The sequence below is a fragment of the Pteropus medius genome, unplaced genomic scaffold (genome assembly GCF_902729225.1).
Source record: "Pteropus medius unplaced genomic scaffold, Ma_sr-lr_union100, whole genome shotgun sequence".
Classification (NCBI taxonomy): Eukaryota; Metazoa; Chordata; class Mammalia; order Chiroptera; family Pteropodidae; genus Pteropus; species Pteropus medius.
The window spans coordinates 7,933,348-7,948,008 of record NW_024351730.1 but is presented as its reverse complement, the minus strand read 5'-3'; the positions used below and the strand labels follow the sequence as shown (position 1 = coordinate 7,948,008).

Below are 14,661 nucleotides of genomic sequence, written 5' to 3'. Positions count from 1 at the left end.
CCCTCAATATCTTTTTTGTTTCTAATTTTATCTGGTTGTGGCTCTTCAGGTGAAGACCATGTTTGCCAAGCTCCTTTGCAGGTAGGTGTGGCCATGTGACTAGATTAGATTGTGGCCAACAAAATCGTGAGTGGAAGTGATAGGTACAGGCAGGGGCATAAGGGGAGGAGCAGTGTCTTCCTGCTTGTCTGCTTCTTCCTGGCCGAAGTCGTTTGGTGGTTGGGGCTGGCGTGGCCATCTTACTTCCATGGATAGAAGCTGACTCTTGAAGGTGACCGAGCAACAGGGTAAAAGGAGTCCAAGTCCCCAATACTGCAGAGCCACCAAGTCAGACCTGCGCTGCTTCCTCGTGAACATTTACATAACAGAGAGAAATAAGTTTTTATCTTGTTTAAGCCATGCTTATATTATTTGGGTCTTTGTTACAGTCTCTATCTTTTTTTTTTTTTTTGACTGTGAGTTTATAGGTAGAATACATTGTTTAAAGTAGCATTGCAGAGATGAAGAATATGCTCATTTAAAATTTTGATTGAATCTGCCTAATTGATCTTTAAGCAGTAGTAATTGTTGTCATCATCATCTCACAAAATATTCCCCATCATGCCCATGTCTTTTTATCATGTAGAGATGTACATTTAACATGTTGAACCCCCAAATCTGTTAAAGATGCACAAAACTTCATGTTACCAGTGGAAAGTACTAGCATGTGAAGCAAGAGTTTGGTTCCAAATGTCAATATCAGTGACATTCTTTATCCATTGGAAGCGGTTCCTAGAGCATGTGTTTACAGAAGGGAAGGGGAGAATGGGGCAGTGGTAGAGGGTACCACCTAGGCCTTACTGAACCAGTAAATAAGGAGAGCTCACACATCTGTGTCCAAATTATCATACATGTGGAGGCTACCCAGGCAGCCCTAACCATTCCCATCCATTCATCCAGCCATCAGGTATCATGGGCCTACTATGTGCTAGTCACTGAGAGTACAGGTCAGACATGTCAGATCCAGTCTTTACTTCCTTGAGGTATGTAGTTTTGGGGATAGGATGGATGTTAATAATTACATAAGTAACAATTGGAATAAATACCATAAGGGAGACATACAAGATACTACAAGTGGGGAGTGGAGGTTTTATGTAAGGGGGCAGTGTGTTAGTTTCCTATGGCAGCTGTAAAAAATTATCACAAACTCTAGTTTAAAATGACACAAATTTATTTTCTTAGTGCTCTAGAGATCACAAGTCTTAAAATAGAGGTATCATCAGGATTGCACCCCTTCCAGTGGGTCTGGAAGGGAATGTGTTTCCTTGACCTTTCCAGTTCCTAGAGGCTGCCTGCGTTCTTTGGCTCATGGCCTCTTCTTCCGTCTTCAAGGCTAACATTATAGCATCTTTATATTTCTCTCTCCAGACTGTGCTTCCTTCATGGTATCTCTTGCCTCTCTCTCTCATGAGGACCCTTATGATTACACTGCTTGCTGCCTCCTCCCCCCCGATAATGCAGGATAATCTCATCTCAAGATCCTTAAATTAAACATATCTGCAAAGTCCCTTTTTTCATGCAAGGTAACATATTCTTAGGTTCCAGGGACATCTTTGAAGGGTCATTATTCTGTCACAGGGACTATTCGAATCTAGGAGTGGTCAGTGAAGAATTCCCTGAGAAGGATGATAGTTACCAGGCAGGTGAGGAGGCAAGGAAGAGCCTTCAGGTAATGGGTGGAAGGGAACTTGAGTTGTTTGAAGAACAGGCCATTGCGACAGGCCAAGTGTATGAGCCAATGTGTGGCAAGAGAAGACTTTTTTGCCGGCAGCGGAAGTCACTGGAGGATTTTACAGTAGATTTGTATTTAAAAAGAGTACTTTTACTACTGTGTTGACATTGATGTTTAGGCCACTTAGGAGGCTATCGTAATTCAGATGAGAGATGCTGGTGGCCTGGCCTTGCTGGTGGTGGGAGATTAAAGAGAAGTAAGTAGACTTGAGATTTAAGCAGAGTGAATCAGTAGGACACTTTGATGGATGGGTGCAGAGTGCAGAGGGGCATGACAGGCATGACCGAGAGGTTTCTAGCCAGGAACCTCTGGGTGGCATTGCCATTTACTAAATGAGGAAACACCAGAAAAGGATTGGACTTGGGGGGAAGGAGAAGTGCGAGCTCTGGTTTGGGGTAGGTTGATTTTGGTGGCCTGTGAGACAAACAAGTAGGAGTGTCAATATTCATCTAGTCTGAATGAGCCGAAGAAGTGAGGTTTCTGGGATGAAGATAAAGAGTTGGAAATGGTTGGCATGTGGCCGTTGATTGAAGCCGTGTGAATGGTTATTGCCTGGACCCTACAGAGAGGCATGTAGAGGAGGGGAGGGTCTTAGTGCTCAAAGAAAACTAGCACCTAAAAGTGCCCCCTGGAGTCGGCAATGTTTGGAGCCCATCAGGGATGGGACAGAATCCAGAAGGGTCTGTTTTGAGAAGCATTCTGGAGGTGAAGTAGAGACAAGTCTTTAAGAATAATATGAAAACTTCAAACGTATTGGTTTCCTACTGCTGCTGTAACCAATTACCCTTGACTCAGTGGCTTAAATCATAGAAATTTATAATCTTATTCTCTTCTGGAGGTCAGAAATCTGAAATGGATATCCCTGAGCTAAAATGAGGGTGTCTTCTTCCTGGAGACTCTGTTTTCTTGCCTTCGAAGCTTCTAGGGGCTGCCTGTGTTCCTTGGCTCCTGGCCCCTTCCTCCATCATCGAAGCTAGCAAAGTTGAGTCCTTCACATGTTGCATCACTCTGATCTTTGTTCTGCTTCTGTCCCCACTTTTAAGGATGCTTGTGATTACATTGATAATCTGAGACAATCTTCCTATTTTAAGGTCAACTCATTAGCAAATGAAGTCCATCTACAACCTCAATTTCCCTTTGCCAGGTAAAGTAATGTGTTCACAAGTTCTGGGGATTAGGATGTGGACATCTTCGGGGGACCATTACTCTGCCTGTATGCATGATGGAAAAGTATAAACAGAGTAGTGTGTTGAGTCCCACATAACCTACAATTCAGCTTCAACAACACAATTTTATCCCTACTCCCCCACTTCTCCCCACTTCACTACTGGATTATTTGAAATAAATCTTAGAAATCATCTGATTCATTTGTAAATGATTCACAGTAGACAGTCATTTAAAGAAGTTTAGCTATGAGGGGAGTCGCGAAAGAGGGTAGTAACTGGGAGAGATGTGTAGGAGAGTATGCATGTATTTTTAATAGGGGAGACACTTAAGCATGTTAAATTCTGATGAGAAAGATTTAATAGTGGAAGAGAGATTGGACTTGGACAAGAGAGAAATCTCCGTCGTTAACAGGGGAGATACATAAGTTTGAAGGTTCGGGGGTGAGAAATTGAGGAATTTCTTTCTGCTGATTTAATTTTTTTTTTTTCTGTTGAGTGGCAAGCCAGTGAGAAGGGCAAAGGGATTGCTGAAGTTTCAAGGAGCCCGGGGAAAGTTGGAAATAGTCGTTGTGGAGTGCACCAGAGAACCATTGTTAGAAGTGGGACATGTTGGGGGCCACTTGAACTTGGTGAATTCCAGTGAATCCATTGAACTTAGTTGTGTGACTTTCCCCCCAGCATTGAACATCTGTCTGGGTGTATGTTCAGAGAAGGTGGATAATTTAGTTCTTACTGGGTCGGTTCTTTGGCCAGGTGATGTGACCAAAGGACAGGGTGATGGGTGCTTATAAGAGCAATTGAGGTCAAGATCCATGGACTCCAAGCTGAGTAAGAAAGTAGAGGAATAAGATGTTCTAGTGAGACGTAAATATAGCTGTGATGAGATGCTCTAGGGAGTCAGTGGCAGGGCTGAGTCTGGGTAGATCACCAGATCTCGGTGTCACCAGAGTGGATAGCTGAAGTGGAATGGAACGAAGACAGTTGAGACATCAGGTTGCTGAGAGCAGGGCGTGGGAAGACTCCACACGAGTATCGAAACCACCCAGGATTCTGGCAGGAGATGAGATGTAAAGGTGTCTTCTGTGAGTGGTGGTCAGCCAAGAAGGAGAGAAAGAAAGGGCTTTGTGCAGTGCAGAGGCCATGGAAGGGCAGCTGTTTTGACAGACAGTTTCTCTTAAATACTGCCCTCTGGGTTACTGTCCTTGGTATGAGTCATCACCCTCCCGCTCCCTCTCCAGAGAGAAAATAGTAAGACAGGTAGAAAAAAATCAGACTCAACCCAAGAATTCCTAAATAGCAAAAATCATGTATTAACTTGAATATATGGCTACCTCATAAAGATTTAATGAGATGTGTCCATGTGCGATACTTTTATATCTGACATTATGTCTGGGCTTTAAGCCATTTATTTGAATGTTTCAAAAATGACTATGGGTGTATTTAATGTGCATTATTTACATTGATTTATGTTTGAGATATAGTTTTATTGAAAATTTTAGTGATTTTTGTCTGTATCATAAAATCCTGCTGTAATATAAGTATTATTTTAAATTCAGCCTTGTATATGGGGTCACATTATTGTGAAGACAGTGAAACACACACACACACACACACACACGTGCGAAAAGGTAGTGAAACTTCTGTACACACAGATGACCACTGAAATCAAAGTCTCAGAGGAGGGTAAAGGAATTTAGATCGGTAGAACAGTATGTGGACCTAGAAAACAAGTGAAAACAGACAATATTATGATAAGGACATAGAATATGCTATTTCTGCTGTGGTTATCTTTGTTTAAAATTGGGTTATTTTGCATTTAATATTGTTTATTGACATGACCATTTTGACTGGTTCTCAGCCCAGTTTTTGGCCATTTCTTCCTGTGATAGGAGATGCTAACTATGAGTTCAAAATCAAAATAAGTAGCAGCAGCAGATTGAGTTTTTATAAAACATAAGTCTATTTTTTTTAAATACCCGTCTCCCACATCTTTGCGCTTCTGTGAGCTGTGGGTCCTCTGTGATAGCCTGAGAACATACATGGGGAGCCTGATTCTGCCCACCCCCAAACCACTCACCTTCCTAATCCCTGCAGACTTATCCAGGCCCTTGAGAGGAATGACAGTGTGCTGTTGCCGGTGATCACTGGGCCCTTAGTGGAGCTCAGTACATAGTTTTGTGTGATGTGATTGCTCTGCATAGCCTTTGGTTAAGATCGTGGGTACCCAAGTCTGCCTCCTGGGTTCAAGTCCTAGCTCTTGCTGCTTACTGACTAGTCCCTGGACCGATTCTTAACCCTTTTGAGATTATGTTTGTGTGTGTTAAATCACTGTTTTGTTCACTCTTCTATTGTCAGAGTCTAACTAAAATAGTGTCTGTCACATAGTGGGTATGTGACAAATCTTTACCAAAATGAACAAATTAGCTTTGAAAGTGATGCTATGTTTCTATACACCACCAAATATTATAAAAGCTGCTACTGCTATCTGAGCTTACAGTGTTTTATTCAGAAGCTCTTAATTATAGGTTGCTCATTTGCCTATCTCACACCTCCTTTCCCAGTAGAAGATAATTGAAACCAGGTAGAACATGTTTGAGGGGATGGGGATGATTAAGTTGGTGAGAAGATTTACGTCTGGTTTACTTGTGACATCTTTTCTTTCAGCATGAGTATTAGCAAACAATGGGGGACCAGAGGACATGCTTACCTCAAGTGGTTTCCCTCAAGTATCATTTTTCTTTTCTATTTTACATGCAAAAGAGCTTTTATTATTTTTCTCTTTCAGGGCACCAATGCCTCTGCTCTGGAAAAAGACATTGGTCCAGAGCAGTTTCCAATCAATGAGCACTACTTTGGATTGGTCAACGTAAGTATTTAAAAATCTGTTTTTTTAATCAGATGTGTTTTAGAGTACTTGAAGTAACTCCTCTGCCATTTTCATCGTTACCAATTTTTAGATAATTGTTCATGCTCTTTAGTTGCTAGAAGTGGCAAATGTTGGCAAGGGAGAAATTTAGTCCAGGTTTTGAAAGTATGAGTTGTCTCAGAAAAAGTTTAATTACTGCATTATTAGATCTGATTCTTATTTCCCCCGTCTTTGGTGGTGTTGGGGGGGCGGATTTCCTTTGCACATGTAACTTTCAGGGATTTTATTTGCTTTTGTAACCAAATCTGCTTGTATATGTTCTCCCCTTATCTTCTAAATGAACTTCTTGCAGTCTTTGTTTCAATATGCATGGGTACAGCCAGAGTTTTAAAAGTGTTACCAGCTTGTCACCAGTAACTGTTTAACAATATAACTTGATGGTGGTACCGGAAGCAGGGGCAGGGTGTGGGGGGAAAACTGGGACCAGTTTGTCTCAAAATTCCTTGGCCTCATTTTACCTGTGCTCAGCACAGTCTCCCTTGTATATTGCCAGACTTACCAGGCTCTGCTTCCTTGATAAGTTGATTTTTAGTAAGGCAGTTTCACCCACCACCCTCATGAGCTTTCTTCCTCACCCGACCCTTTCTCTCCAGGGTGGTTTTAAGTGATATCAAGTGTTAACTCATAAGTACCTCATTTTCTGGAACAACTGCCCTGAGCAAAGTCTGTTGGTGCCTAGGTGTGATAGGTAGTAATTTCCACTGGGCAAGCTGGAAATATTCTCTGCGAGTGAATGCCACCTGTGATATAATGGAAAGAATATTTTCTTCGAAGTAATGCAGACCTAAATATGAGTTCTGCCTATGCTCTTTACTAGCCGTGTGATCTCGGGCAAGCCATCTGATCTCTCTGAGCCTCCTTTTCCCCATCTGTAAAATGGAGATCATAATGGTTTCTACCTCGGGGGTTATAAGGAAAGATCAATCAGAGCTCCTTTTGAAGACCTCGACATGGGGTTAAGGTTATATTGTGGACACTCAGTGAATCTTAGTTCCTTTTCTTTCCCAGGAGTCGTCCACTGGATCAGGACCAAGTGCACTGCAGGGTATCTGGATAAAGGCAGGGCACTGAGTAAAAGAAAAAAGAGTGGACAAAGGAAGCCTAAAGTACTGGAATATGGGGCATTGTGTTAACAAAATACTGACTTCCAGTTTTATTAGATTTTTTTAGCCATTGTGCACAGACCTCTGCTTAAGTGCTATGAAGATCGTTATTCAAGTTGCGAGAATTGTGCCCTGGCTACAGAAAACATAAATGCAGACTATGGGGGGTGGAAAGAATTAAGGCCACTTCCTGGTTTGTGGAAGCATTGTGAAATCTAAATTATTAATGGATTTATTTATGTTTGCTTTGAATGTTAATTCATGAAAGTTCCAGCTTCTCTCTAAAAAGAGGTTTGCCTCCTATTACATAAGCATGTTCAAGTAGATCAAAATATGTAAAAATTGGAGATGTTTTATCTTAGCATTTGCTGAAATGGCTTGTTAAGTATGGCGCAGCATCTGTCTGGGTAAACGACACCCAAGCCAACAACCAATCCTGAGAAGATGTTCATGTGCTACTTTAAATCTCACATAGCATTTTGTGATCTATGATGTTAATCTTGTTATTTACTTAGATTTTTTTTTTTTCCTTTTCATTTTACTGTGTCGGAAAAAATTTGAAAACGATAGTTTCAGCTGTGTTCTTCTACAGAGTTGGTTTTACCGTCAGTAAAAACCAGTGAGATGATGACTTTTTCCCTTTTTAATCATCTGGTTATCTGTGGGTTTTGAGAGGTGTCGAATCTTGCTGTGCGGGCCCTGATCTGATTGTGGGAGACCAGGAACTGGGTGGTGGTCTGTTGCCATCTTGGCAGAAACAAAATTGAGGGTAACTTAGGAGTTACGAGTGAGGAAGCTGATGGGGCGACTGGAAGAAGCGCCTTTTTGCCTCCCTTGCTCTGGAGTGAGCAGGGAAATGTGTTCTGAAGCCGGAGGGTAGAGAAAAACTAAAGTCCCCATTCAGTTAAGGCTGTTTCGGCTGAGTGAGTGGTTCCTGGTTCCTGGATCTCTTTTTGATTTGAATTTTCATTTTTCCTTCATAGGAGTTTTGATGTGTTACAATGTGGTATATTTTATTTGGCCAGCTGCTTTTCTGGGTCTCCATATTATGTCATTTTTTCCCTTCTCTTTCTTTTTTAAGCGTCAGTTCAAATTAGATTTTTTTTTTTTTTTAATCCAGGCAGAGTGCTTATTTTTATTTTAGAGACACTAATGGGTTAGAGAGGCACCAGGCTTATGTAAACTTGTGTACATTTCCCTGTTGATCAGGTAGTTGCTAGCGTTTAGAGCGGTTTACTAGTTTTCCGACATGGCAAGCAGGACTGTGGCACAGGGAAGTCCAGGCCAGTTCATGGAGGGTGGCCTTCTCCCTTTCCCCACCCGTTGCAGAGGTGGCATGTCCCAGAGCATGATTCGAACCATCCCTGTTGTCCTTTGGCAGTTTGGGAACACATGCTACTGTAACTCCGTGCTTCAGGCCTTGTATTTCTGCCGACCGTTCCGTGAGAATGTGCTGGCATACAAGGCCCAGCAAAAAAAGAAGGAAAACTTGTTGACCTGCCTGGCAGACCTTTTCCACAGCATTGCCACGCAGAAGAAGAAGGTCGGCGTGATCCCACCAAAGAAGTTCATTTCAAGGCTGAGGAAAGAGAATGGTGAGTAGTGTGGAGATTAATGTACTTAAAGACCTGAAATAAGGAAAGCCAAACAGTACTGTGTACCTCAAAATGAATCCCTTTTTTTAAAGGGGAAAATAGTATGGTCAACTGCTCAAATGTAATTTTTTTAAGAAATTTCTCCTTTCCCACCCAGTATACATAAAACTGGATAAAAAATGTGCTTAAAAAATTCAGATTTGTCATCTCATTTTGGAATGGTCTTTTCATTTGCTCCACATTTGGAAAGGAGTTTTTTTCTGGGTAGGATCATTATAAGAGGAAAAATTGCCCAAGGCAGCCTTCCGAGCCAGGACACTGATTGGAATAAATAGATTAATGCAATAATTAAATAAAATAGCATTGTCTTATAATCTTGTCATAAGTGATTAAAGTAAATGCATATTGTCCAATCAGAGCCTCTACTGTTTTAAAAATAATATCTCTGGTTTTACTTACCTAAGATAATTGAAAGATATTAAATTGATACCTTTACATAATAAAAATGTCTTGCTGTCAGCTGATTTTTTTTCCCTGCTTTTTCTAACTTCTCTTTGGAGTGGCGGGAGGTGGAGGGAGTGGTGGTAGAGACTAGGTTATTCCAGAAGTTTTACAATGGTAATTTTTATAACTTTAGAAATATTTGATATGGCAACTTGTGTTTATCCTCAATTTCAGCCTTACTCTAACAGAGTTGCACAGTTAATTAGATGTTTGTTTTATAAAGCTTCATTTAATTTGATTGCTGTCTTTTAAAGTTGTTGTAGTTTATGTATACCAGAATAAAAATAATCTGAGAAGGAAGCAGAGCACTCCCAAGTCTCATTGTGAACGTGATTAATAATGAAGTTTCACAGCTGCATTTATCTCTAAATGGTTTGTCCTTATGACAGAGAACAGCAATAAGCTTCTGGGAACATTCGTATTTGGTTTCAGAGCACTATCAGATAGATACATTCTCACATCTATCCCTTGTCTCCCTTACTTACCCGTTTCATTTAAGCTGCTTCCAGGCTGGGCCAGCGTTTAATATGATCTTTGGGAAGAGACCCCAGTTGCTTTGGATAAATTACAAAATGAATAATTGATCATTGGTGGTCACATCATATTAAATATTGATATTTTATCAGAGAACTTATCAAGTAATTTCTGCCCTTTTTTGGTAGAACAAAAAAAGTTTGCTAGCTTTTTATTAATGACTAGGGAAGTTCTTGTTGGGCGGTAAAAAAATCGAAACAAACAAAGATTCTTTTCACACTTATCCACTGAAGTTGCAGAATAGAGTTGAATATATTCCATACCTGTCCATTCTTTGACTATGAAAATTGAAGTGTGGCATATGTAAAACAGCATTTTTGTTTGTGTTTCGAGAACCAGAGATTGAAATAATGACCTTCTCCTTTCCAGATCTCTTTGATAACTACATGCAGCAGGATGCTCACGAATTTTTAAATTATTTGCTAAACACTATTGCGGACATCCTGCAGGAAGAGAAGAAACAGGAGAAACAAAATGGGAAATTAAAAAATGGCAACATGAACGAACCTGCAGAAAATAATAAACCAGAACTCACCTGGGTCCATGAGATTTTTCAGGGAACGCTCACCAATGAAACTCGATGCTTGAACTGTGAAACTGTAAGCATTAGTAGGGCTCTCAGTGTAATTCGCTTGTGCATATTTGTACAGGCCATGTTGTGTGTGAGCACAGTGTGCTTTTATAGCACCCAGCAGTTGTCTTCATTATGTGCAGATAATTCTGTTTATGTATATATGAACCTCAGGTGAAACTTTTGGAAGCATATCTCCATCCAGGATGTCTCAGCTGGCTAAAATAGGGTGATGAGGACACATCTCAAAAACTGAATTGCTTTGCATCCTGGGCAAATTTTAGGGCCCACAAATTGAACTATTGAACTGGATCCCTACCAGTTATCTTGAAAAGATTTTGGTCATGAAGAGGTCATGTGCGACTTAGAACAGACCATTTACCTAATTTAAAGAAATCATTTGTGTGATATGGTGAACTTGATGTTAGAAGACAGCCTTGATTCCTGATCCCATAGCAGCAATTTGGGCGTTTGGGCGAGTCCCTTACATCACTGTGGTGGGCCGGGTGAGCTTATGTGGTTGGATGAGTCTGGCACATGGTAGGCACTTAGTGTTAGTTAATTTGAAGACATGATCTCCAGAGCATGATTCAGGATGTTATGTTTGCTTACTATATTTGATTTAACTCTCTGCACGGCCGCATAATGTGGTAGTTAAAAGCCCAGCTCTGGAGCCAGGCTGCTGAGTTTGTATGCTGGCTTAGCCACGCCTCTGTGGACCCTGTGCAGATGATTCAGCCTCCCTGCCCCATTCTCATCATCTATAAATTCGAGATGATGAGAGTGCCTGTCTCAGAGGGTAGCTGGGGGGATTAAATGAGTTAACACTTGTAAAACACTTAGAACCAAGCATGGCACATACAAAGTGTGCAATAAATGTCAGCTATTATTACATATAACTACTAAAAACATAGAAAGTCTGTAGGTTCATTAGGATTCTCAGAGTTTCTTGCCAATATGAGAAAAATTCTGTAGGATTGTGCATTTTTCTGAGGGAAAAAAACAGTGTCTTTCATCAGATCTTGTTAAGGGGCTGTGACCTAGAAATGGTTAAGAAATGTGGACTTAAGTGGGAGGCTCTTTGTTTTTTGACAGTCTTTCTTCTGTCCTTTTAAACAATTTGGAATCGACATTCTGATTTGTTCATTGTAGAAACAATTACAAAATATGGCTAAGCAAGAAGAGACTAGAAGTTACCAGTAATCTCCTCACCCAGAGATGATAAATTTGTAACATTTTCTAAAAATGATGATCACATTAGCTCAGAGATAACCGCTTGGACATTTTGAAATGTATCCTGCCAAAACATTTTATACACATACTTATTTACCTAGAGATCTTTCCTTCCTCCCTTCCTCCTCCTGTCCCTTTGTATTTTTTATTTCAGTACAATTCAAATGAATGCAAAGTAGAGAGAATAGTATAATAAATCCCACGTGTGTTACTTGGGATCAGTTACTGTTAACACATTGACCCATCTTGTTCATCTCTTGTTCTACGCCCTCTCCTTTGCTCACCGAACTTGTCTGTTTTTAAGCAAATCTCAGATAACATATCACTTCTTTTGTAATTTCTTCATTACTTTGTTGTATATCTCTAAAAGATAAGAAATCTTTTAAAAAACATAAGTACAGTACCATTATCACATCTAGAAATAATTCCTTTAAATCATTATTCACTCAGTGTTCAAGTTTATCTGATTATTTTATATATATTTTAGCAGTTGCTTAATTAAATAAGGGTTCAAACGTAGTCCACACATTGTACTTGGTCAGTCTGTGTCTTAATCCATAGGTTACCCTCTCCCAGCTTTTTTTCTTGCAGTTTATTTGCCCTGTATAATTTCCCACATTCTGGAAACATCTGTGGTGGTGTTTAATATGTGTAGTAAATGCTAGTATTTTTTTTTTAACCATCCTACTCTATGTTTTTATTTATCCCACCTATTTTATATTTCTTTTTCTCTCTTGCCTTCTTTTGGATCAATGAAACGTTTCTTTTTTGTTTTTTGCATCTATTATATTATTAGTTTTAAATTCTTTTAGAGTTTACTCCAGAGATGACAATGTGTATCTTTGACTTAGTTCATTTTTTACCACTTTCCCAACAATGTTAAAAGCTTTAGACTACTTTATCTCTTCTTTTGTGTTATTGTTTTGTGATAAACTCATGAGTTTTAACATTTCATGTGTTTTAGTCCATTGTAGTTTTTTTAATAATTTATTTTTTGAATAACTTTATGTACTTTTTAAACATTAAAATTAGAGCTCTTTTGTAAATATTATAATTGCTAGTCTTTTTTTCTTTCTGTCTTTTAATAAGGGAGTATTCCTGGCACTGTCTTCACCTTACCTTTCATATCTATTCTGTCATCAGGTCCCATCTGTTGTATCTCTCTTTAATCCTCTCCTTCCCTCGTTCCCTCCACTGTTCCACCACAGATGAGGCCACCATTGGCTCTTGACTGGCAGTCTCAACTAAACTACTGTCGTAATGTCCTCCTGGATTTTATGCTTTTTTTTCTTGCCCCCCTTCATGTTATTTTCTTGCCAAAAGTATAGCAGTGGCCTCCAATTTCTTTTCTTTGGAAGAGTTTGTATAAGTTTTGATTTATCTGTTCTTTGAATGTTCGGCGGAACTCACCACCTGTCTTTGCTTCCCTCAAACATATAGTTTTTGATTTTTATATGAATGGAATCATACAATATGTACTCTTTTGTGTCCCCCCACCTCAATATTTCTTGTAAAACTAATTTGTGTGGTTGCATGACGCTTTAGTTCATTCATTTTCATTACCATATAGTATTCCATTGCATGAATATGTCACAATTCACTAGTCCATTTTACTGTTGCTGGATGTTTGGTTGTTACCAGTTTGGGACAACTATGGGCGATGTTGCTGTGAACATTCTAATACCTATAATCTAATGTACACAAATCCAGTTTCTCTACGATATGTACACATGTGGATTTATTAGGTCATACGGTGTGCTGATCATTAAACTTACCAGAAAATATCAAATTCCCAAAGTGGTAGCACCAATTTACATACCCAGTATGTGAACACTCTCATTTCTCCACATCCTTTCTCTGCCCCCTACTCTCAGATGTCTTCATTTTGGGTAATATAGTGACTGTGTAAGTGAATATTCTTTTTTTCAACAAATATGTTCCCTTCCCCATCTGCTGTGTAGAGGTGCAGGCACTGAGGATGCGGTGAGAACTGTGCCTTTTTGAAACTGTCAGCATGGAGGACAAACATTAATAAGAAAATGAATAATTAGTTGTGTAATTACGATTGCAAAATGCTGACAAGTACAGAGTTCTCCAAGCTATGGTACAGGAACCAGAACCATGGGGCATCGCGTTTATACATTTGTAGCTAAGAGCTGGTTTAATCCTTTTGGTTATCTTTGAAGTAGACGTTACTAAATCCATCTTGCAGTACTGTGTGGATTTTCAAGAAGGCTCAGATGAGAGGCTGAGTCATTTTTGTAGTCTTTTTTGTCTGTGAACAGGTCAGTAGATCTCAACAAATGCAAATAATATATCTCAAATATTTGTATTGAAAAAACCATTACCTAGCCTGTTATTTCATGTAGGGTTGCCATAGATGAGAAGCCTAAGCCCAAAAATTTCTCCAAAAATTTTGGATGGTACTGTAGAATGTGTGATAATGGTATTCCAACCATTTATTCTTGGTTTGTGGAAGTGAATGTGAGTGTGTGCGTATGTCTTTCTGGAAGATGGGACAATCTGAAAAAGCTACATTTATTCTCCCTGAAATGAATACTATATGATTTGAGGCAAGACCGTTTCCCCTCTCCCCCTGGAGTTACTTGGTTAATCAGTTCCATTTTCTTAGATCCTTTAACTGAAGAGGATCCTCGGAGTCATCTAATCCTTTCTTTACCCATGCCCAAGTCCCTTCTATGATGTCGTAGCCAGTTGGTCACGAGCATCTGCTGGACCTTGTCCAGAGACAGGCAACTCAATCTCCTGAGGAGATGCATTCCATTTTTAGAAAGCTCTAATTGTTAGAAAGCCCTCTACTTTCTAAGAAAATACCTAACCTGCAGGCTTTGTTGTTGTCGTTACTCTAAAACATTGAGGACTTGTGTAAAAGAATACTTAGCGTTAGTTTTCTTACTCAGAATGAGGCGCTCCGACCCCCTTTGGCAGTGCCCTCTGCAGGCAGCCTTTAGATGGTGCTTCAGCCAGACTTGCCAAGACCCACATTTGTGGAATTAAGTTGCACCAGACCCTGAGCAGCACCTTAGCCTCTGGGGGAGCCTGGCCATTGTAGCTGCCCAGCTGCTAGTTCCTCCATTGTGGAACTCTTTGTGCCAGCCTTTGTGCTTTCAAAAACAATAATTTTTATTTCTGGGTCTCCCCCTTTGTAAATGTTGCTTATGATTGCAGTGCAAATGTCAACGGCGGGAGGGAAGGGAGGAGGGAATAATTTATGGAGATAGTTTCATTCTGCAGTAG

The 14,661-nt window shown here is 39.9% G+C and overlaps 1 protein-coding gene across 1 annotated transcript in view; it reads left to right on the top strand.

Annotated features, from left to right (window-relative positions):
* USP46 (ubiquitin specific peptidase 46) overlaps window positions 1–14,661 on the top strand; it is a 55,947-nt gene that overhangs the window by 16,865 nt on the left and 24,421 nt on the right. The window contains exons 2-4 of the mRNA XM_039845189.1: window positions 5,723–5,803; window positions 8,348–8,561; window positions 9,969–10,198. Coding sequence (XP_039701123.1) covers window positions 5,723–5,803; window positions 8,348–8,561; window positions 9,969–10,198 — 525 coding nt within the window. The remainder of the gene's footprint in view (window positions 1–5,722; window positions 5,804–8,347; window positions 8,562–9,968; window positions 10,199–14,661) is intronic.